Source organism: Vidua chalybeata, chromosome 8 (genome assembly GCF_026979565.1).
Source record: "Vidua chalybeata isolate OUT-0048 chromosome 8, bVidCha1 merged haplotype, whole genome shotgun sequence".
Classification (NCBI taxonomy): domain Eukaryota; kingdom Metazoa; phylum Chordata; class Aves; order Passeriformes; family Viduidae; genus Vidua; species Vidua chalybeata.
Genome location: NC_071537.1, coordinates 2,513,722 through 2,538,703, shown reverse-complemented (window position 1 = coordinate 2,538,703; position 24,982 = coordinate 2,513,722). Strand labels below are relative to the sequence as shown.

At 43.7% G+C, this 24,982-nt stretch overlaps 1 protein-coding gene across 3 annotated transcripts in view; it reads left to right on the top strand.

Annotated features, from left to right (window-relative positions):
- Nucleotides 1-24,982, top strand: part of DOCK1 (dedicator of cytokinesis 1) — a 273,681-nt gene that overhangs the window by 207,942 nt on the left and 40,757 nt on the right. For all 3 annotated transcript variants that reach the window (XM_053949419.1, XM_053949420.1, XM_053949418.1), the window contains exons 34-39: nucleotides 3,843-3,928; nucleotides 4,116-4,272; nucleotides 8,287-8,327; nucleotides 9,671-9,761; nucleotides 13,484-13,603; nucleotides 22,693-22,782. In XM_053949419.1, the coding sequence (XP_053805394.1) occupies nucleotides 3,843-3,928; nucleotides 4,116-4,272; nucleotides 8,287-8,327; nucleotides 9,671-9,761; nucleotides 13,484-13,603; nucleotides 22,693-22,782 (585 nt within the window). The remainder of the gene's footprint in view (nucleotides 1-3,842; nucleotides 3,929-4,115; nucleotides 4,273-8,286; nucleotides 8,328-9,670; nucleotides 9,762-13,483; nucleotides 13,604-22,692; nucleotides 22,783-24,982) is intronic.

Genomic DNA, 24,982 nt, shown 5'->3' with positions numbered 1-24,982 from the left:
GGAGGATTTGGGTTTGCCTGGTAAAACCAGGAACAGACAGAAGAGTTTTGGGTTTTTTTCTTCTCCCAGTGTGTTTAGAGACAGAACAAGATAAATACCCCTTGTTTTTACAGAACTGTATTAAGGCCGACTGAATTAAAAGCTGGAGTTGCCCATTTTGTCCTTTCCCTCTGAAGGTGCTTTGAAGCCTTTATAAGATTTCAAAGTAGCCTGTACCTCAAAGCAGGAATCCCATCCTAAAAACAGTGTGGGACTGGAGCTTCCCTGTGGAAGGAAACGCCTCCTTCTCCCCTTGGCTTCTCCCTTGGCCGGTTTCAGGAGCGGAGCCTCCGGATCAAAGGGAATTTGTCAGAGCCACAGGAGTGATGAAAGAGAATTGGTTTGATTGTTCAGGGCCTGCTCAGGTGAGTGGGATGGATCCCGTGGTGCCAAGAGGAGGGGAAGCTTCAGGTGAAACAACCCCTCAGCTGGAATGTGGAATTTGGAGCATGGAAAGCTCCTGGTATCGGTGCCTGTTGCTCCCAGACATGGATTCATTCCTCATTTGCTACCAGCACTCTTGGCATAAATTTTAACTCTCCTTTTCTGGACCTGTGTCACTGCTGATACCATGTTCTGCTTGTTAGGAGCTGAGCCCATTTCTACCATTTAACAATAAATCTCAGTATCACCAGTTACGCCAGCATTTGATTTTCACGTGCTGGTTATTGGTGAATTTCAGATGGATTTAATTCCCCCTAGTCAGAAGTTACCCCTAGTTTATCAGAATCTCTCTTGGCTTTCAGAACCTGTAATTCTTTATTTTTTGCCACTTCTGAGCCCTGGGTTAAGCTCCCTTTCCCTGTGCTGTGGATTTGCAGACAGGACACAGGTAAATGACTCTTCCACTGAACGTTCAAATCCAAATAACTAATCCTCCACAAAGGATTGGTTTCAATAAGGAACATTTTTAATTACCTACAGTTGAAGTGTAAATGTATAAGTTTTCCTTGGTTTCTGGCCTTTTGGAAAATATCAGTAATTCTCTCTCACTCCAGAGAAGCAAGGGAGGAAGGTCATGCAGTGGCCTCCAAGATGATCCCATCATTTTGAATGGCTCCACATCTGTTTCCCAGCTGGAATGCTGTGGAAAAATAGGAAAAAGAAAATGGATGAAACTATGGGGAATAACCACCAACTTTCACAGAAACCTCTGAGCAAAGTTTTGCTGTACTTGGGTGCCATTTCTGCCTTAGGACTAATTTCTGGTGGTGTGATCTGTCACTTGAATTTTATATGGCAAATTATTATTAGCCCACATCAAAAAGAATTTATAGCAGCTTGGAGGGATGGAAGTCCTCCTCATCTGCAGCAAAATTAACTTGTCAGCCAGTGCTACAAATTCAGCCTTCCTTGAGGTAAACCCAAGCCAAGAAGTGATCAGTTGAGTTGACATGAGATGGTTCACTCTGATTTATTTGCTCCAGGTGGGGGATTGTCACAGGCAGAGGAAGCACTGGAGGTGCTTTTTGCTCAAGTTCAAACTCTCATCCTAAAGAGAGGCTGAGGTCTTGTTCAGCTGTGAGGAAAAGTGGATAAAAATGTCCTGTAATCTTCCTGGTATCACCCCTCGAGCTTTCAGTGTCATCAGGAGGATGTGAATGTGGCTCACTGATGGTGCAGATATTCCCCCCAAGCCTCAGCAAGTGGCACTGGCTCTAATGGAAACATTGGAGATTTGGCACTTCTTCATTTGAGACTAAATCCCATCACAATAATTGCAGGCTTATTTATGCATTAAATTAAATGTAATGCATTTATAAAAACTCGGTGCATTAGGGGAAAAAAAAAAAGAGAGAAAAGGAAAAATTGAGTTTATCAAGAGATGCCAGGTGCAGTGTCCCAGAGCCACTGGCTTGTGCAGCTCCAGGGTCACATTCCTGCTCCCATCATGGGGAATGATAAACCTCCAAAGCTCCATAAACCTCAGCTGGTATTGCTGAAACCTTCCTCCGTGGAAAGACCACAGGAGGAATTTAACTGATGTTAAATAACATTTATTCATTTGGCTCAGATGATCAGCATCACAGCGACTCCATGAGAAATATCAGGAATGACTGAAGAGCAAAGATGTTGTTAATAATCCTTAAGACCCCCAAAATGCCACAAGTCTGGCTCTGTTCAGCCCAAGAGGCTGTTAGGGGAAATGGCCCAACAAAGCATGGATTTACAGAGGTTTAAGTAAAACTGATAGTGGGAAGATCCTGCATGACAAATGTAATTGCTCTTCTCTATCTGAGTAATCTCCTCCTAAAAAACACATCAGCTGCAGGGCTGGGGCTGGCAGCAAGTGTCATTTTTCACATTGGGTTAGAAAGTCAATTTTATTCTGGGCTCATTAGGGAACAGGATTTTTGTGACTTCTCTGTTTCATCATTTTGTTGTTTCAGTGTTTTACTCAACTCTCTGGTACTGTGGGAGCGTGTTTGGTTCTGGGAGGGGGTGGATTGCATTATCCTACCTTTTCTCATCTTCCTGTCATCATTTTAATTATGGATTCATTGTATTCTCTGTGACCAGGGGCAGGACCTGAGGGAGCAGCTGGAGCTGTGTCAGGGGAGGGTTTGGTTGGATGTCAGGGAAAGGTTCTTCCCCAGAGGGTGCTGGCACTGCCCAGATCCTCAGGGAATGGGCACGGCCCCGAGGCTGCCAGAGCTCCAGGAGCCTTTGGACAATGCTCTCAGTGGGATTTTTGGGGTGTCTGTGCAGGGCCAGGAGCTGGACTCGGTGCTCCCTCTGGGTCCCTTCCAACCCAGAATATTTTGTGATCCAGGCAATCCGTTTTTTCCCCGTGTGTCATTATGTGCTGTTAATATCACCTGCAGATGCAAAGTACATCTCTTGACATTTACAAAATGTTGGTACTCTTTGCTCTTGTGCAGGGGCCCTTTGCTTCTCCTCACCATCCTTAGGGGTGGCTTAAGCAAGTGACAGGGAAGAAACCTGGTGACAACTGTTCTGTCACCCAAATCCCACTGGGAGCACTGGGCTCCCATTCCCCTGCCAGGCTCGCCCAGCCTCTCCTGCTGAGATCTCTGTCTTTAATCCTGTGGCTGTCTGTGCTTATTTAATGAGGAATTAGGAATTAGGTGACTTCACAGATTTTATGGCAGAGCAGCAGGCCTGGAGTGAGCCTTCCTCCACTAACAGAAGGCATCTATTCCTAGCAGAGCTAAACCCCTCTGTAATCATAAAAAATCCAGGGAATTACCCAGTTTGCATTTAAAACATATTCTGTTGACCACTTAAGTTTGCATCCTTTTAATATTGCCCAAATAAAATTATTCAGGAGTTGTTTGCAGCTACTCCTTTCCCTTCTGCAGGGTTTATTAAGAGCTGGATCAGGTTGTGTTCTGCAGTGTCTGTGTGCTAAAAAGGGTGTCAGGGATGCTGGGGGTGCACCCAGCAGGATTATCCAGCCTCAGGTGTTGCCTTTCCTCTCTCACAGAGCTTCCAGCATCTTTGTGTTTAATTCTGCTGCTGAGGACATTCTGTCTCCTTTCTCCCTGCCCTCAATTCCTCTCATTAATCTCCTTCTTTAGTTTTCCATAATGCAAATATTTACACTTCATTTAACAACACAAACGATGATTCCTTTAACCAAAGAAGTCCTTGTAGGGCAGGAGATCGTCGTGGAGACTCTGAAAAACCAGAGACTGCAAACTCTAAAAGTCAATCAAGCTTTAAACCAGGGGCTAAACGTCTCACCGAGGCACCCAACCAATCTGTGAGGCATCGAGGCTACAGTAATAAAGTGAAATATTTGCCAGCTGATTATTTACGCTTGCTTTGTTTAATTACAGTTCGAAAACGAGATCATCACCAAACTGGATCATGAAGTGGAAGGAGGCCGTGGAGATGAGCAGTACAAAGTGTTATTTGACAAAATGTAAGTGTTGATCAGCAGCAAAATTTATGTCACGGGGAAATCAGGAGAGAGAGCAATTAGACTACAATGAACTTTGTAGCCCAGAAATAATTAAAATCTGTTAACGAGGCGCAGTATTTAAAACTGCACCTAAGTCAAGGTTTTTCTCTGCCTGTGATTAACAAGGCGAACTTAATTGGTTTTTCAGTCTCTTGGAGCACTGCAGGAAGCACAAATACCTGGCCAAGAGCGGGGAGACCTTTGTGAAGCTGGTGGTGAGGCTGATGGAGAGGCTGCTGGACTACAGGACCATCATGCACGACGAGAACAAGGAGAACCGCATGAGCTGCACCGTCAACGTGCTGGTGAGCAGCAAAGTCACAAATCCCTGCCAAATCGCCACCAAATCGCCACAAATTCGCTGTGAAACCACTACAGAACCACCACAAGTCATCACAAATCACTGCAAAATCGCCACAAAATCGCCACAAAACCACTGCGCAGTCACCACAAGATCACCACAAAATCGCCCAAAAAATCACCACAAAATTGCCCAAAAATCACCACAAAATCACCATGAAGTCTCCACAAAATTGCCAAAAAACACCACATAACGACCACAAAATCACTCTAAAACCACCACAAAACTACCACAAAACCACCAAAAATCACCACAAAATCACTCTTGAAACCAGCACAAAGCTACCACAAAACCACCAAAAATCACCACAAAACCACCACATAACCACCACAAAATCACTCTAAAACCACCACAAAGCTACCACAAAACCACCAAAAATCACCACAAAACCACCACATAACCACCACAAAATCACTCTTAAAACCAGCACAAAGCTACCACAAAACCACCAAAAATGACCACAAAACCACCACATAACCACCATAATATCACTCTAAAACCAGCACAAAGCTACCACAAAACCACCAAAAATCACCACAAAATCACCACATAACCACCACAAAATCACTCTTAAAACCAGCACAAAGCTACCACAAAACCACCAAAAATGACCACAAAACCACCACATAACCACCATAATATCACTCTAAAACCAGCACAAAGCTACCACAAAACCACCAAAAATCACCACAAAATCACCACATAACCACCACAAAATCACTCTTAAAACCAGCACAAAGCTACCACAAAACCACGAAAAATCACCACAAAACCACCACATAACCACCACAAAATCACCCTAAAACCAGCACAAAACTGCCACAAAACCACCAAGAATCACCAAAAAAAAATCACCACAACCACCACATCACCCAAAAACCCACCACAAAGCTACCACAAAACCACCAAAAATCCCCACAAAATGATCATAAAATCACCCCAAAATCACCCTAAAATCACCCAAACCCCCATTACCCCCAGAATCCTGCATCTTTAACAAAGGGCTTGTGTCAAGCAGAGTGTGTGTTGGGATTCTTGGGAAAAGTTGGAATGCTTTAGTTTTCCCTATTTTTCTCCTATTTTGGTGAAGACAAATCTGTGAAAACATGGATTATTCCTTCTTTAATTGTTTCTACTGAAAGATTTAAGGAGAAATGTTACAGGGTATGTTCATTGGCATTTACAGTTGAGGTATAAACAACTCTGTGCTGAAAACCACTTGACATACAGAATGTTGGAGTTCTCTGCCATTTACTCCTAAAATTTCCATGGATTTGCAATCCCATTTATAGTCTGCTCTCTGCTCAGCCCCTTTATTCAAATTATTTGAAGGAATTGGAGGTACTATTTGATTCACAGCAGGAAAAGCTTGGCTTGTTTTCCTCACTGATGGGAAATTTCCTCCTCTTAGATCCTGAAATTTTGGAGTGTCCACCCCATACAAAAATCTTGATCCATTTGGGCTGGAGTTGGAAGCAATAATTGTTCCAATTGTACTCACACACATCATGGTCTTTGGTGGAGATTTAGAAAATGAGATTTTACGACCCAAAAATCAGCACCCGTGAAAGATAACTTTCAGAAACCCCAAAATAACATGAACTAAATTTAATTTTTCCACTGTTTGCCACTGAGAATTCCAAGCTTTCCTCCCCATATCATCATCAAAGCTTTGATTTTGCTTAAATACATGAGGCACAGCCAGTGTTTATCATTTATGTGATCTGGCTGATGGATTTTGTTCAGGAAAGAGCAAAGTAAATTGTTCATAGCTTTTTTTTTTTTCATATAATGTAGTTTTTAGGGTTTTTTTTGCATCTAATGCAGTCCTGGCCTCGTGCAGTGCAGCCTTTACACCTTCCCTTCTCATCAGCCGTGAACAAAACAGTGCCCACTGGAGCAGGAGAGGAGATGAAGGCATCAAACCCGAAATTGGGCCTTTATTTTTAGTTTGTTTTTCCTCTCTTTGCACATCAGAAAGCATCAGAATGTTTGGGAAATGGGCAAAGAGGAGGGAGTGGGAGAGTTGTCACAGGCTGGTGATGCAGCAAGTGCTGTTGGGCTGCCCGCAGAAAGGTCACGGCGTCCTCCTGAGCAGAACCCTGGTGGAAAATCCTGCCAGCTCTCCAAGCAGGATGGGAAACAGCACATCACAGTCACCCTGTGTCAAACTGGGGGAATTCCCTTGGGAAGGTGAAGTTGTTTCTCCTTCCCTTCACGAGAGCACTCGGAGCCTCCTCCCAGGAATTCTCGCCATCCCCGTGGAACCCGTTGGGGTTTGGTCTCTCCAGGTGTTTCCCAGCAGCTTCTCCTGATGCTGGTTTTGGGCAGCTGAATTTGTCAGGCACTTGCAGCTGATAGATTCTGTGGGTGATTTGCTGCTGTCAGGTTCAGTCACCGTGAGACACCAAGCACAGGCCTGCTGGAGCCGCTGGAATCCCCGGGCAGCGGCGCAGGGTGGAATTTCCGTCACTATCGGTCGCCGTGATTTCAAACCTTAGCTTGATTTTACACTCCCCTTTTCCCTCCAGGGCCCACTCAGCCTTTTCATCATTCTGCAGGTACTTGAAGTGAAACTCATGCCTTTGCAAAAATCTAACCCACGGCTGAAACTCGGCACAATTCCCATGTGAGGTCTCAAAGAGCTCCTAACTGGGACTTTATTGATCCTGAGCTTTTCCTGGGATTCAATTTATCTGCATTAAGGGTAGTTTAACTGGGAGGGTTTGATCTGCACGTAAGCCAGTGCTGCTGGGAAAGGCTCTGGAGTCCCAGGAGCAGCTGAGGGAGCTGGGAAGGGGCTCAGCCTGGAGAAAAGGAGGCTCAGGGGGGACCTTGTGGCTCTGCACAGCTCCTGCCAGGAGGGGACAGCCGGGGGGGTCGGGCTCTGCTCCAGGGAACAGGGACAGGAGGAGAGGGAACGGCCTCAGGCTGGGCTCAGGGTGGATATTTGGGAAAATTCCTTCATGGAAAGGTTTGTCCAGACCTGGCCCAGCTGCCCAGGGAGGTTTGGAGTCCCCATCCCTGGAGGGATGTAAAATCCATGTAGATGTGGCACTTGGGGACGTGGGGCAGTGGTGGCCCTGGCAGTTTGTTTTCTGAATTGAACCCAAGACTATTAAGCAGCTATATTAACTGGAATAACCCATCATTCCTCTCTGAAATGTGGAGTCTGTCCTGCATTCCAGTTCTCTTTTAAGGGATCACTTTTGTGTTGGATTTATCCCTCTTTTAGTACTGGGTTTGTGCTCTTTTAGTGCCTCCTCAAACTTTTTTAATTTACCACTGAAATATATTTAATTCAGTGAAGAAGGACTTTCTTGGTTTTTTGTTTTCTTAGATACATTTTAAATTTTGGAGGCAAACTTGAAATTAAATTCAGAAATGCCTTGAATCTCTCCTGCAGTTATCATATTTTGCATTTACAATATTTACACTGTTAACCAGTTTATCTCAAGGCTGGAGGCACTCAGAGGAGAGTGATGCTAATGTGTGACACATGAAACCAGATAAATAACACTAATCTAACTTTGTATTTGTATAACTGTTAGAATCCAAGAGCAGATGATGCATTGTTGGACTAGGGTTTGGAGTTTTCAATCCATACAACAACTGTCGCTTAAAAATTTCGGGTTTGTTGTATATTAGAAAATTTTCAGCTGAAAATGGTTAATGATGTGTGCCTTGCAAATGGCAGCAGCAAATTTCTAGCAGTATTGTTCTTGCAAATTCTTAACCTTTGCAATGAGACAGAAGCCCTAAAACATTGCAACATGAAACATCCCAGCGTTTGATTTTCTGAGTTGAATAACTTGTGTTCCATCACTGGAGGCAAATTGCATTTTGCAGTTTGGAGGTTGATGTTACGCAATTATGAATTTTTAATTTGGAGCGTGTTCTGTGTACATTCCAAAGTGTGAAATCAAAGACTTTGTAACCAAATTATGTTGTTTTTCAGAATTTCTACAAGGAGATCGAGAGGGAAGAGATGTACATAAGGTTTGTAAACATGACTGGTGACAAACTGCCTGACACGGGCTCTGTAATTGGGGAAATTAAGTTCATATTAAGCAGTCACCTGGGGGCTGGAGGAGAGGAGTGATGAAAAATCACACCTTGGCTGAACCTGAAGTAATTCAAAAGCTTATCTGCACTGAGAACAGAGTGCTGGAAGTGAAAGTCAGCAGATTATCTCTGTCCCCTTTCTCCAAGTCCTTCAGTTCCATTGCAATGAGCACTGAAATACTCAGGAGCCAGAATTCTTCTGTTGGTGAAGAAAACAAAAAAGCTGAGCAAAGAAATGATGTTGCCTCCTAGTGAGGTACAGAATATGTGACTTGGAATAAAAACAACTGTGAAATAATATCTGACTGATACTTATTTTAAACTTAAAGCTTTCAAAATCTCTTTTCAGACCAAGTAAACGTGGAAATATTGTGCTTTGTGTAAACCTCAGGGTTCACAGCCCCCCGTTTGTGCTTTGGCTGACTACTGCTTACACTGTTGTGCTAAAAGAATGAAGTTTGTGTTTGTACTGCTATTTTAGGTATCTAAATGTGACTCATTATTCACTCTCAGGTGCTTGTTATCTTTTCAGAAGAGTTTTCACTTGTCAACTCTCTTCCTGTTGTTTAAATGGTTTTAATTGGTCTTTTAGAAGTTTGCAAAAAGAATAGGAAATGGCAGGATTGATAACTGTGGACAAACACATGAAATTGTTTTTTATTATTTAGGTCTGCCACGTTCAGCATCTCTATAAAATCAAATTGTCTCTCACTGTCAAACCCCCAGCCGAATTCTCTCCCAATTGTGTTAACAAACTTATAATAAATATCAAACTTGAAAGGATTTTCACTGGCTTTTTCAAAATACAATTTTTAATGGTTTTTGGGGGATTTTTTTAACTGTCAGTGTAAAAATAATCAAACAGATGAAGAGAATCCCCTGCCAGAGGTTGTAATGATGTTGAAGTTAAAGAATGAAACTTATTCCTGTCCCCACAGCTGAACTGTAAAAGTGCTCTGTCTTGCACAAAATCTGGATTGGGTTTATTACTCACCACAAGTCATTCTCGTGGTGTTCAGTCAAAGATGGGACTCAGTCTTGGAGGACTTTTCCAACCTTAATAATCCCTTGATTCCCTGAGTGCCCCTTAAAACCAGCACAGTGGAAATGCAAATGGTCCTAAATGTTGTCTGCACACTGAAATGGGAGCTTTAACCAATCCCACAAATATTTACTTGTTTGGAGATAGACTTGAACCCTTGTAATCTTCAAAATAAATGATTGAGTAACATCTTAAACCCACTCTTCTTAAGAGCCATTGTTTCTGTTGCTGGCAGGTACCTGTACAAGCTGTGTGACCTGCACAAGGAGTGTGACAACTACACAGAGGCTGCCTACACCTTACTCCTGCACGCAAAGCTCCTCAAGGTAAACCCCAAAACACATCCTAAGTCTGGGAAATGCCAGCCAGGGGGGTGTTTGGCACTCAGAACATCTGCACTTGAAGCTGATGAACAGCTCCGTGCTGGGTTCTCTTTTGCACGTGGAATTCATCCCCAGAGAAAAGCAGCACTTCACTGGATGGCAGAGGTGGATCTTCAGCTGGAGTGAAGGGAATGTGGTCAAGTCAGCACCACAAAATCCAAATTGCAAATATCCAGACTGTACAATATGTAAAAGCCTCTAACCAGGTATTTTAGTAAATGAGCTCTCCACAGATCTTTTGTGCAAGGAGTGCTGGAGCCCCTGCTCGAGTGCTCTTGGGTGTCTGTAACTGATTTCAGAAAATTGCAGAGAGATTCAAATGGCCTTCTTTCCAAGGTCATGCCTTTAAAAGGTGCACATCATTGTAATGCAGTGTTACCCAGTTTATAGCACATTTGAAGAGGCACAGCAATATTGCTCCTCTTCAAGGAACGTTTGGTGTAGCCTGCAATATGCACAAATAATATGCTACCTGCAGAAAGTGCCTGAAATAAAGCATTTGAGTGTTTAACACTCTGCACTGCCAGCCAGAAATGAAGCTGTACAGAAGCATTAATCTCCTGAAAACATTCAGGAGAGGAGGTGTTGTCTCTAACATGCAGCTTTTTTACGTGCTGATATCACACATGTGGGAGCAGGTACCCACTTTGCCCTCCTGGTTATCACTTAGGAAGATGCTGCTCTTGCCAGCTGACACTTGTGTGGTGAAATCACATCTAATACAGCTGAATCATCACTGAATTCCTAGGTTTATGTTGTAATTTTGAAAAGCAGTTAACGGGAAAAGTAAAAATCTCAGTGTGATAAGAGTTAGATGTTTTGGAAGGGTTTGATTTAGTCCTGTTTGTCTTCCTCACATTTCACAACCTGCAGTGAAATCTTTCTTCCCCAAGGAGTGGTGGATCTCTTTCCACTCCCCTCAAGGACACGACCCTCCCCCAGGAGCACAGAGTCAGGGACAGATAAATGAGAATTTCATTTTCCCCTTGATCTCCTGCCCATTCCAATGGCAAGTGTACTGCAGCCTCCTGGTCCAGGGAAAGTTTCCCTTCCCATGGCAGGGCATGGAACCAGGTGGGCTTTAAGGTCCCTTCCCACCCAAAGGCACCTGGGATTGTGTGATTGCACCCTGCTGTGCCCCTCTTCATCCAGGAAATGGAGCTCATCCTCAGCAGCCAACTGCTCTTGGCAATCCTGGCTTTAATTTCAGCAATCCCCAGCAAAGTGTGAGTGTCAAATATCTATTTTGAAAAGTTGAAAAGGGGAAGGTGTTAAATGAGATCCTTCTGATGGATGCACTGAGAATTATTCGTACTTTAGAGCTGAGTAAACTGCACCCAAGCCATAAAAAGACTAAATATGGTACAGAGTGTACATGTGCAATTTAAATTAAGACACTCTGAAACGTATTTACTGTATTTTAAAATCATTAGAGGGTTATTACACAAGGAAACATCTCAAAGATTCATCTGGAGTGCCAAAGCACTGTGCCCACTTCACATGGATGAACCTTTTAGACAGGGTGAAGGATTCATTCCCTTCCATGGGGCTGTGTTCCTGAATAAATGATGGAATGAACCATGCCATAAAACCTCACTCAGACTTCACCTGGCATGACTTGGACTAGACAATTTACTTCCTGTGACCTCAAATTAGGGTTTAGCCCGTTGTGGCTTTTCTTAGGGAGTGTGTTCAGAGAGCAGGTGAGTGTCTCACTTCATGTGCTCCTTTGAATTCAGTGGAAGAACTCCATGGGAAGAAAGAACCATTTTTCTCCCTTTCTAATGTAAATCGATAGCAGATGCCAGGGTAGGATTTGTCACAGGTTTCCATCCATGAGTGGATGTTTGTTTGTAAATATAATTTCATTAGAGGCTGGAATTACTTTACTATAAAAGTGTATCAATCCCTACCTCAGTCCCTGCTCCTGCAGCCCTTGGTGGAGGGAGGAGTTCAGTGTTGCCTGAGAAGCAGCAATACTGGGGGTGTGTAACTGAGCAATTGAGTTTTTCTGTCGAGCCTCAGGACAGGATTTTCAATGACACTCATCACGGGCAGATATTTCATCCCACTGATTTTAATGGGATCACATCGAGGGCAAGACTGAGAGCGTGTGAGAATTTCACCTTCAAATCTGCAAGAAGGCTCTGTCTGGGGAGGGAGGGAGGCCAAATTACTGCAAGCTGACAAAGAACACTCAAGAGAAGAGACTTTACTCAAGAAAAGAGACTTCTGTTGTGTTTTCAAACCTTTTTTTCTCAAAATTGAGGTGTTCAAAACTAACAGAAGATAGCAGCTCTTAGCATGCTGAAAAAAAAATTCCATCACATTGCAGGCTCCAGCAGGTTTGTGTTGCTCAGAAAGAGAGTTCAGAGCAGAGCTGTCAGAGGTGTCTGCAGGACCCAAACACAAACATTTTGGCCAAATAAGGAAGTGATTGGGTGAAATTTAATAATATATAGGAGGTAAAGTATCAGGAATTCTGGAAATGAAGCTGGGAGTTGCTCAGAGAAGCTGTGGCTGCCCCTGGATCCCTGGAAGTGTCCAAGGCCAGATTGGATGGGGTTTAGAGCAGCCTAGGACAGTGGAAGGTGTCCCTGCCATGGCAGAGGTGGGATGGGATGGGATGGGATGGGATGGGATGGGCTTCAAGCTCCCTTCCAATCCAAACCATTCCATGATTCCTATGATTGACACCTTTCCCTTGATCCATCAGGCATTTGCTGGAAGAGGCAGAGCTGCTAATTGCAGGCAGGCTGGATAAAGTTAATTATGTTTTCCCTGCCTCCAGAGATCCTCAGTGAGTTGGAGCCATCTCATTTCCCTGCCTGCAGCCCTTCCCAGTGATGCCTTGTGCAGGCTGCCCTGGAGCAGAGACTGGACAGAGTCACAGAATAAAGCAGGGATTTATTCAAAGGATCTCCTCATGGATCCACCTGGGGCAGCACCAGAGCCCAGCCAGGGCTGCAGCCAAGAGGAACCAAAATGGTCCCAAAATGCACGAGCGCTCCCGGGGGCTCTCACTGGGATCAGCTCTGCTCCATTTGCACCTTGCAGTTCATTGTCCCATTCCAGCTTTAGCCCAGGCACTCCCATCCTGCTTGTTTTTCTCTCTCCAGCCCACGCTGTTTGTGCTCCTGGGCTGAGATTTGGATCATTTGTCCTTGGTGCCCAGCTGGAGCAGGAATTGTTTTGTCTCCCTGCTCTGTGCAGAGAGCTCCCCATCCCCTGAGATGAAGCCCAGACCCTCACACTAAAGCAGCACAGAATGTGAAAAACAGAAAAGCCAAACCTGAGGCATCACCTTTGTGCTGATGGATCTGGGCTCCAGGGTTTCTCTCACATAAAGTGAAGTGTTCCTTGTGTCCCCACCGGGCTGGACCCATCAGAGGCCAAGGTCACCCTCATCAAACCCACCAAGGAGAGGAAGCCACCTCCAGAAGTTCCCTTCCACTGATGGATGTAATTAGCCTCCAATTACAGCATCCAAATAAATGCTGCTTGTGCCCAAGGAAGCAAAGGACACAGCTATGAAAAAACCCTTTGTTGGTTCATTAACTGCAGTACCACTCCCTTAAATAAAGCCCCTCTCTTTTATTTCACTTCAGAACTCACAGCTTTGGATTTGCTTTCACTTTTCCCCTTTTTTTTTTTGTGTGATTTAGTGGTCAGAAGAAGCATGTGCAGCACATCTTACCCAGCGGGATGGATACCAAGCTGCAACTCAAGGACAGCTGAAAGATCAGCTCTACCAAGAAATTATCCATTACTTTGACAAGGGCAAGGTAAAAAGGGAAGAAAAAAAGAGCAAATGTATTTCATTGCTTTTCTCTCAAACTTATAAATTTAATAGTAAACATAGTTTGCATCCAGTGACCTTCAGGAAGCACTTGCAGATAATGATATTACAAAAAAAAAAAGTCAAAGGAAATCAATGGTACATTTATAACTCATCTTTTAAAGCTAAATATATGGGCATATGATGCCATGGAGTAAATAAAAAAGTGATGCATGTAATTTGGAGGACTTTTTCTGGCAGTTACAGGAGCTAACAGAATCCTTCAGCTCCCCTTGTTTTTCCTCACGTACACAAAAATAATTCCCTCAGGGCCTGGATGTCTGTGGTTCATAGCATAAATATCCTGGGATGAGGATATTTCATGGCAATTGCATCTTTTAATGCAGGAGGAAATTGCATTTGGCATTGCTTGGTGTTGGAGAGGAAGGGGGTTAATGTGGGAGACAGGGATGGATCAGTGTTTGGATATTTCAGGCACGAAATATCCAAGTATAGAAGCAGGAATCTCTTTATCAGAACATTTCAGAAGTGTAAACTTGGGGTTTAAAAGTAAACAGAAGTGGTGTTTTCTGGTAGAATTAGAGTATTATCCAGCCAGCCCATCCTTTCCAGGTGAGTTTTTAGCAGAATCAGATTAAAATCCTAGAATAAATTTGATAGGAACTATAATTTCTATAATTTTGTTAAAAATGTTGCTTAAAAAGTCAAATTTTATGGCTTATCTTAATGCAATACTTAAAAGTCATTAATGAATGATGCTAAATGTTGTAGTTACGGATTGGGGTAAAAAATGTAATTCTGGACTGGGACAAAAGTTGTAAAAATATAATTCTGGAGTGGTGCACAAGTGGCTGTTTGGGGCTGGGGCTGCTGGAGGTGACCTGGGGACAGTTCCTGCTGCCCAAAAAGCTTTTCCTGGGTGAATGAGAAGAATCTCATTGGAATGAGGGTCACAGCTGATTTTAAAGCTTATTTTAATCCTACATTCCTGTCTGGAAGGAAAACCAGGAGTTGCCTGTTTTTATTTTGTTGGTTTTCTTTTGTTTTATTTTATTTTGTTTGTCTTTATGGCTTCCTGTTGGTCCTTTCTGGTGTCCAGGCACTGGGGATTGTTCTGCTGAGCACCAGTTCTGTGCAGAACTCAAGTGCCAGGACTCCTGTGGGATTTTTGTGTGTGTGAGGAGATGATTTATTTCCAAACTACTCTTTTCTACTTACAGATATCCCTTCTCTCATTTTCTGGTCACTCAAGCTAGTGATAATTTTTCACATTACCCCATGAAAAGGGAAATAAAAAAATCAATATACACTGAGAATATTCATCTTGTGTGATTTTGCAAATGTCAGGAAGCTCCAAGTGGAGGTTGCCAGTGTAGATTGAAGGTAATCCTCTCATTTGGGATGTTCTGACATTAAGTTAAATCAACTTCTTGAATTCCTTGAGCAGTTTGCAAATGTAGCCCAGCAGCTGCTTTAGCTCTCCATGATCAGTAAAACACCTGAAACAGCTTTTGCTGTGCATTTTTGGGACACTGAACCCATGCCCAAACCAATTCCTGCTTTTTTTGTGCCATAATCACCCAGCTGGGTCCCTGCCTGGCAGTTCACTCCACATCCCACTTGTTTGATTTCCCTTCCCATTAAGTTAACAAGAGGTGTCAGAAGGAGCTCACCAGCACTGGGCAGCTGTGCAGACACCCCAGGCTTTTCCAGAAGCTCAGGAGTTTTGTTTTCAAGTTGTGAGCCTGTGCCTCTCCCACCCCAACCTGCCTGATGGGAAGCTGTGGATTTGGGAAGGGAGGGAGTTAGAAACATTGTGCAGAAGAAATGGAGCAGAGGGATTTCCTAAAACATTGGCTTTTTATTTTTAAAGGCTGGTGTAGTTCAGCCTCTCAAAAATCAGGATCCCTTTCTCTTGACAGAGTAATTTCCCAGGGGAATTCACAATTTCCTTGTCTATTGAAAGCCAACCATGAGGCTTATCCCTTAAATATTGGCATTCATGGGCATTCATGAATTTAGATTTCATCCTCCACTCACATGCTGGAATGGAGTGAACACTCCACCCAGAAGTGCCTGAGAGATTTGTAAGTGAGGAAAAGGCAGTGTGGATTTACCCTGAAGGCAGGAATGGCACCTCATGTGGGCTGAGAACAAAATGCTGACCCTCACCAGAGTATCCCTGGTACTTGGAGTTCAAGATCTATGTAGGATTCATCATTTTTAATTTCTTTTAATCTGTTATTCTTAGCATGTTTGGTTTTTTTTACCTCTATTTGACTTTTGGTTCTTAAACCAACTTTTTATGAAGCTGAAGTACAACTTCCACCTTTAGGGAAGGAGCATTTTTCAGAAACAACCTTTGCATTTTGCAGTTGTTCTACTTTGTGGATTTGATTCCTGATTAGTTATGCTCTTCATTCCTTTTCTAAGCTCCTTCTTTCCAAAAGGAAAGTTGTTTCCCTGGTATGGGGATCCTTTTCTCTCCTAGGTCATTCTTCTTCGCTGCACTGCACTTTTCAGTCTCTTCTCCATCTCTCTTGGCTTTTGCCCTTAAAATCCTGATCCTCAGGCTTATCCCAGCAGTCTGACCCATCCTCTGAACTGCTCTCAAGTGTTTGCTCTCTCTGTGTTTTCCTGAGGCTTTGTGATTTCCAACAAAGCCCTTAATGCAGGGACTTTACTGGAAATCCTTGGGTTAGAATATCCCAGGGAGAGAAGGGAAATAGTGATGGGACTCAAGGGATGGGGAAAGGGATGGGATGACATTTTTCCTCTGGTAAGGAGCTGATGGAAATCAATGCTGGTGAGCTCCTGAATCCAGGGAATGCTCCTTGGCAAAGATAAGGTGTTGTTTTAGACCAGGTTTGTTTGTGGAGCCACAAGGGAAGCAGCAGCATTCCTATTCCTGCCTGCTGAAATGTGGGAACAGCCACGGGCTCAGGATTGCTGGTGAAGCTGCTGCCCATAAATCAGAACATGTTTTCCTCTGCTCCTCCATAAATTGAAAATGTTGGTCCTGAGGAGAAAAAACTAAACAAATGCACACTGCTCATTTATTTCTGCTCCTCCTTCTCCCGTCCTCCTCCAAAAAAAAAAAAGCTTTTACTGCTTTACAGCAGCCACAGAACAGAAAATATCTGAAATTATACAGCAAATGCCATGCTTTGGCTTAAAAGGCCTTTTTTTCTGGCTCATGGGATGACATCAGATGGCTTTTTCTTCCCTCTTAACAAGTGAGTGGTGAAATTCACCTGTCTGCCAAAAATCTGTGTGAGGCTCGTGGCCAGCTCAGCCCCGGAGCTGTCCTGAGAGCTGGGAAGGACACAGAGTCTTGGGAGAGGGAGGATACAGAGTCTGACCATGTTCCAAATGAATGTATTTATTTATTTATTTATTTAAAGAGTTTCCAACCTGGCTGTATCTTGAATGCAGTGCTAACAACAGAGAAATGCTGAGGTTTAGCATTTTATTTAAAATATTAAGCATTCGTGCTGGTTAATTAACACTACCTGAAATTTAACCAGCTTAGAAGGTCCCTCACACATCAGAATGTGGCACCACAATATTCTTACCCCAGACTATTTCACTGCTCCTGACCATTAACTCTGCAGGAGCTCAGAAATACCCTGAGATCCTCCTTTGCTGCTATTAACCTCAAAAACTAAATTGGATGCTGTAGTTCTTTCTGGCCAACAAGCAATCCAGCTTGAAAAATAAATTAAATCACCGGGTTTTCCCTAAAAAAGACCTCCTGCATCGGCAAAGTCTTGCCCATAACAATTTGCAGCTCATGTCTACACAACTAAATTTAGGCTCTGCACATTTTTCTTACCCCCTGAGTATGAAAGAAGCGTTTTCCTTCCATTATCAGCAGCCTCTCTCCCTGGTACCCTCTGCAGATAAATTGTTTCTCCCATTAATGAGTTGTACCTCGTACAAATCCTGTGTAGGAGCTCCCTGTACAACTCATTTCTCCAGAAGACTTGCCATGTCCTGGGCAAAGCTGGGAAAGCTTCCAAGGCAGGAAATCTGCGAGGCAGCAGATTGGGAGTTATTGACCTTCAAGAATATAGATTTCATTTATCAGGATCCTGGGCCACAGCCCCGCTGTCCTCACCTGAATAAATTGGCTCTGGAGCAAACAGCTGAATTTTTCAGAGGGGATGTGAGACACAGGGTCCCTGTTTGTTTGAAAATGGTGGAAAAATCTCCAGGTTTAGGTTGGTTTTCTGTGATGTTGGAGGTGTTATGGTGCAGCTGCAGAAGGGAAAAGCCACGTTGTTCAGGAAATAGCCTCAGGTTGCACCAGGGGAAGTTTAGGTTGGATATTAGGAAAAGTTTCTTCATGGAAAGGGGTGACAAGCAGAGGAACAGGCTGCCCAGGGCAGTGGTGCAGTCCCCATCCCTGGAATTGCTCAAAAAATGTATGGGTTTGACACCTGAGGACAGGATTTACTGTTAAACAAGGTGATGGTTGATGATCTCAGAAGTCTTTTCCAGCCTTAGTGATTCTGTTGACTCCTGGGCCTCTGGAGTTCAGGGCTCTCTCCACTCAAGAAATTGAGTTCCATAATCCAAGTTCTCGTTGTTCCTCTGAAGGAACAACTGGACAGTTGGGAATTCCAAACAGAGATGTTGGAGCACAGTGAGTTTTTTAAGAGGCAGTAGAAACAAAAACTGGGTGCTTTTTCTCTTAGCAGAGGTCTTGGCTGGAGAGGATTAGTTGGACAAAGACTGGCAAAAAATGGAAAGAATCTTTTCCCCTTTCTCCCTTTTTGTTGTGTATTTGCAGTATGATAGATTTTCAGTACACTCCTGAACGTGTTCCATTAAAGATAACGTGACAGACACCACGTCAGCAGGAGAACTTGTAAACTGACTTTTAGAGAAACTTTAAAGGAATTCCAGTAATTTAAGCCAGAAACAAATGCTCTAATTCAAGCTGCTCTGCTGAGAGGGCTGGGATTGTTTAACCTGGAGAGGAGAAGCTCCAGGGAGAGCTCAGAGCCCCTTCCAGGCCCTAAAGGGGCTCCAGGAGAGCTGGAGAGGGGCTGGGGACAAGGCAGGGAGGGACAGGACACAGGGAATGGCTCTAAGGGGAAAGTGGGTAAATTTAGGTTGGATATTGGGCAGGAATTGTTCCCTGTGGGGGTGTAAGGCCCTGGCACAGGGTGCCCAGAGCAGCTGTGGCTGCCCCTGGATCCCTGGCAGTGCCCAAGGCCAGGCTGGAGCAGCCTGGGACAGTGGGAGGTGTCCCTGCCATGGCAGGGGTGGAAGGAGATGATCTTTAACCCAAATCATTCTGGTGTGATTCCATGGTCTGGTTTTCTCCTGTTCATCTCCACTTCCTTGCTGGGAAGAACGCAAGGATTATGTGATTATTGTCTGTTGCACATGAACTAAATCTGGATCACATTTAATTTGAGGATTCATTTTTCAGGCTCTGGAACATTTACAGAATCCATTATTAATATTAATATTCAGTAACATCTAAAGACTTTGTTCAGGCTAGAGGAGGTGCAGTGGAAGCAGCCTCTGCTCTGGTGTGTTTATGGTGTTCACAGACAAGGGTGGGAAGGTGAAAAAAAAATCAAAGGAGATTTAATTCTGCTAAAGTTGTTATTTAATCAGTGGCAGTGCTGTGGTACCTATAGGCAGTGATGTGTAGGCACAGTGTGTCTGCCTTCAGAATCACTGACTGGTTTGGGTTGGGAAGGACCTTTAAAGGTCACCTGGTCCCACCCCACCACAAGCACGGATGTCAGTTCTCCCAGGTTCCTCCAGCCTGGCCTGGGACACTTCCAGGGAGCCAGGGGAAGCCACAGCTGCTCTGGGCACCCTGTGCCAGGGCCTGCCCCCCCTCCCAGGGAAGTATTTCTTCCCAATATCCCATCTAAACCGTCTGCATTCTGGTTTGGGTGCACATCTGTGCTCATCCAGGAGTCAGTGGGAAGAACCAAGGGAGTTTGTTTACAGTGTTAATGCAAATCAAAAATGATTTAGGCTTCAGTTTATTTCCAGTCTCATTTAGGGGAGGGACTGGTTAAATCTGAACAGACAAACAGGGAACCAGGACAAGGGAAGTGATGGTCACACCGTTGCCTTTGAAATGAAAATATGCACAAGTTATGGATGACTGAATTTCAGAAGAAAATGGCACTCAAAATGAGGGGAGGTTAAGTGATTTTGAAAGCTTTCACTTGCTGACTTAACAAACACCTGAATATTAGTTCAGTTCCTATAAATTGGTGCTGTATTGCCCTTCTGAGTCAAAATTAACCCAGCTTGGTGTGTGAAAATGTCCTCCTTTTTCTGCAACTGTGCCTTTACTCTTAAATTCATGTTAATTTTTGTTTAAAAATAAAAACATGCTCTGTATCATCATGCTAGATTAGACCCATAATATGGATAAAAACATTCAGATCCTTCCATTTGCAAAAACTGCGCTGCAGAGCGTTCAGGCTGCCTTGTAATTTCCTGCAGACGTGATCCCTCATTACCGTGATTGTAATTAGTCCTTCTGATGCGTTTTTCACCTTCAAGGCACTTTACAAACATGAGGCAACTCATGCTCATTCCAGTCCTCTTCCCTAGATAAATAACATTCTGAACCTTGTTGGAGAAATAAGTAAAATCAAGAGGAGGGGTCGAATATCACGAGGAGCTGCAAGGAAAGGTTAATGAAGCACCAGATTCTGCTCCTTGTGAGCATTCATGGCTTTTTTTATCTTGAATTAGGTCACCACTTTGTCCAGACATCATCCCAGCTGGTTTTTGCAGGACTCAGAAGCTCCTTTCCCCTTGCTCAGCCCCACAGTGCAGTTTTCAGCCCTTATTTTGCCTTTACTTGGAGGGCAGAAATCTCTCTCCTTTCTCACTGTGATCTGCTGTTTTTCGCTCTGCGTTTCCTCATCTCCATCAGCAGCTCCCTGCCTCTCCAGGCTGCTGCTTTCCAGCCATTCCCACTCAGTTTGCCAGGACAACCTTCCAGTCCATCCCTCCACTTGAAAATTGGCTCCTTTTTTCCAGAGAGGAGCAGGGAGGGCCGGTGAGCCAATGGGACCCATCTTGCTTTTTGTGACATCGGCATGTTCCACAGGAAGACTTGCTGAGGATTCATCCTTAATGTTTTATTTTCAAATCAGCATCTAGAACCAGGAATTTTCCTAAAAGTCTTATTTTTTCCAAGTTTTCCTGATAAACTAGGAAATGCAATTTCAACCTGCAGATCAGTAGACGAATAGAATTCACCTGGCACTGATTTTGGGGCTTTGAGTGTGGAATTTCATTTGTGTGGTTTGGGGAACTTTTGGGGTTTGGGGTGTAAAATATCTCTTATTTGCACAGTGCTTTGAAGAGGATGGGATTGAGGGATTTTTATGGGATGGATGCAGGGATCAGTTGTTTTGAAGGTTTCTCCAGGTCACTGTTCCTCTTCTCTCCCCAGCATCCACCTCCCACCATCTTTGGAAGTTGTGGTGCTTGATCCCAAACTCCCTGTCCCCAAGGGTGGATGTTTTTAGGGAAAAATGGGGAATTGTGTGTTCAGCCTTTCCCTCACCCCTTCTCCATCCACCTGCTCTTGGCTGCTGCATCCCCTCAGGATTCCACGAGGGCGAGGAGTGTGTGGCCTGATGCTGAGAGGAGACTGAGGTGCTGTGGCCAGAGGATTTAAATTTAAGATGAAGACTGATAACATCTGCATTTCTAACTTATTCCGAAACTCATTTTTATAATAAAGTGAGGTCAGCAATCCCAACCAAATTTCAGCAGCAGAGGTAGATCATCAAGTTTGATCTTAGATAGCCTGGTGTGCTAATTTAAGCATATTTTTGGGTTTGAGTGGTTCTTTATCTTTGGAGTGGAAAAAACAAATGAAAAATGCACATTTAAAACCATTCTTGCTGCTCCTCATTAAGATTGTTGCCTTCTGAGGAGCTGAAGGATATTGTTAAATTTCTTTGGGTCACTTGAGACAGTGGCTGAATTTCATGGTTGAGGAACAAGAAGAAGAAGAACCAATGGAAATATAATGAGTATTTGTTCAAAGCAATATCTGCAAATTGCCTGTCCTGTCTAATACAGATTACAGATATTAGAGGGAGAGAGAGGTGATTATGAAATATAATCAATCACCAGCTTTGCTCCAAAGCCTTAGGTCCTGCGTGTCTCCGTGGACAGGCTGTGTTTACACATTACTGGACGGGCTGGCAGGAATCATTTCACTTCTGAAGCTCTTTGATCATTTGACTTGGTTGGGATCCAGTAAATTTGCATCCTGTGCCAGGGAAGGTCATGGAGCAGATCACCTCGAGTGCCACCAAGCCAAGAAGGCCGATGGCACCTGGGTTGTGTTAAAAATGGTGTGGAGCAGGACCAGGGCAGGGATTGTCCCTCTGTACTGGCCCTGCTGAGCCATCTCCAATCCTGTGTCAGGTTTTGGGCCCTGCAATGATAAAAAAGTCATTGAGGGGCTGGAGTGTGTCCAGGGAAGGGGCTGGAGCCCCAGGAGCAGCTGAGGGAGCTGGGAAGGGGCTCAGCCTGGAGCAAAGGGGGATCAGGGGGGACCTTGTGGCTCTGCACAGCTCCTGACAGGAGGGGACAGCCAGGGGGGTCGGGCTCTGCTCCAGGGAACAGGGACAGGAGGAGAGGGAACGGCCTCAGGCTGGGCTCAGGGTGGATATTTGGGAAAATTCCTTCATGGAAAGGTTTGTCCAGGCCTGGCCCAGCTGCCCAGGGAGGTTTGGAGTCCCCATCCCTGGAGGGATGTAAAATCCATGTGGATGTGGCACTTGGGGACGTGGGGCAGTGGTGGCCCTGGCAGTGCTGGGGATGGTTGGACTCAGTGAACTTGGAGGGCTTTTCCAGCCTCAACAATTCCATGATTCCATTAATTGAGGCATTTACAACCCCAGCACAGCTCTTTGGCATGTCAGTTGCTCAGTGTTTTCAGGCATGTGACACAATTAATTTGGTTGCTTTATTCAGATTTATTTGATTCTTGTGTTGATGTTTAACCAAGGTATGTAATTCAGCTTCTTTTTGTTGTTTTGTGATTTTTTTGTCCAACAGATGTGGGAAGAGGCCATTGCCTTGGGTAAAGAACTTGCAGAACAGTATGAAAATGAAATGTTTGATTATGAACAACTCAGTGAACTGCTGGTAGGTTTTTTAATGGTATACACACTGCAATAATTTATTTCAGAGTTGAATTTCTAAGCTTTTAAAATTATATAAAAATACTATAGCAATGACAGTAAAATTCAGAAAAAAATACCCATCATGGTTTTTGTTGGATCAGTGTCAATTAACTGGCTACCACTGGATTGTCTGAAAAACATTGAATTTATTTTTTTTTTTAGCTGAAAGAAAAACATTTCAGTAATGCTATGCTGATTTATTTGGGGTATAAAAGGAAATTTTGAATTTAAATATAAATGGGGACATGGAAAAAAAATCCCCATTCTCTCTCAAGTGTCTTTCTATATTCACATTTCTTTTTTTAGGTATGAATAATCCCCAAGCATTCATGTCTCCAGTCAGTTATTTTTGCCCTGACGTTACCCATTCATTATTCCTGCACCATTTTTTTCCTCCTGTTCTCTTCCAAAGAGATAAATGGCAGCTGTCAATGTCCCTCCTCAGGTCCCAACCATTTCCACAGGAGCTGGGATGTGATTCCAGTTTGTTTCTGAAAATTCTCCACTCTGAAGTTTTTGATCCCTTTTGTTTTTGCACTCAGAGTACATTTTCCTCAGTTTCTTTGAATTATTTATCTGTTTTCTTTATCCCAGTGTGTCTGAGCTGGACATTCCTGCAGTGTTGAACTCAGCTCCACACAGCCCCAGCTCGCTGCTCCTGGGGTGGGCACAGCATATTCTTCATTTCAGTATGAAAGGAATTGGGTAGGATTGTTCCTCAACCAGAAATGGTTGTCAGATGTGATTATTCACCAGGGGGTGGCTACTCTCCAAGTCCCTCCATTTTCATTTTCCATCTCCTTTGGCTTGCACAAGGGAACGTGAACGGGTTTGTCGCAGAGGCAGCCACTCTTCAATTATCCTACTGGATCCATTTTGAGGGAGAAGTTGGAATTTGCACTTTATTCATTGTAGCCAATGATCACAGAGTGATTGAATGATTTGGGTTGGGAGGACCTTAAAGCTCATCCAGTTCCACCCACTTTGCCGTGGGCAGGGACAACTTCCACTGTCCCAGGTTGCTCCAAGACCTGTCCAGCCTGGCCTTGGATATTTCCATGGAGTTTCTCCCTCTTCTAAGAAGGGAAACGCAGAATTTCCAATCCTCACTTCAGACAGTTGAGTTTATCTGCTCATCAGCCAAGAGATGAGATGTCACAGAATTACTCCTGGCGTGCATTTCCCTCACAAGACAAAGATCAAAATACACTCTCCCATTTGAGTCAGGTCTCACATACCCCATCAGCTTTTCCCATTGCTGCTTGCTGAACAGCTCCTTTTTTTCTCCTACAATAAAACTTAGAAGTTTTTTGTTCTTTCTATTCTCCCTCTTGTCTCTTTTCTTCAAGCAATATTAAATACTAGCCTCTAAGACAATTCACAAATGACAAAATAGTTTTGCTCCAGACGAGCTGAGAAATACTTGGCAGATCTGGTTCTTTGTAGTCTTGGTACTGTTGTCTGTCGTGTGGGAGCAGCACTAAACCTCCCCCCAGATCAAAAGTCATTCTCTTTGCAGAAATAATAGACTAAAAATAAGTTAATGAACAGATCTTCTGAAGCTGCTCATTTGCCATTATTTCATCATTAGAGATAAAGAAGAACTCGGCGTCGAAAGCAGATGGCGTCTGACATGCGTGTGTTTATTCCAACATTTACATTTTCCTGCAGTCCTCAACTGCCTGCTTTCCATATGCAAATTCATGGTTGTAAATATGGAAGAGAAGTAGTAGAAAAATGTAATGAGCTGTAAGAGCCCAAAACTGACAAGTCAGCACCATTGGGATGAGCTGTGTGCGGCTTCATCCTTCCGGTGTTTTGGCGTCAGAAGTGTCACAACTGGAATTTCAGATTGCCTTGCAAATTCCTGACCTTCACTGCAGTGAAATATTGGATATGAATCAGCGAGGTTCACCAAGATGAGGTCCATCAAAATTGAGATATTGGATTTGGAACAGTAAGGTTCACAGTGATGAAGTTCATCGGTTGAGATGCTGGAGTTCATCAAAATTGAGATATTGGATATGGAGCAGTGACGTTCATCAAGATGAGGGCCCTCAAAATTGAGATATTGGATATGGAACAATGAAGTTCACAATGTTGAAGTTCATCAGAATTGAGATATTGGATATGGAACAATGAAGTTCACCAACATGAGGTCC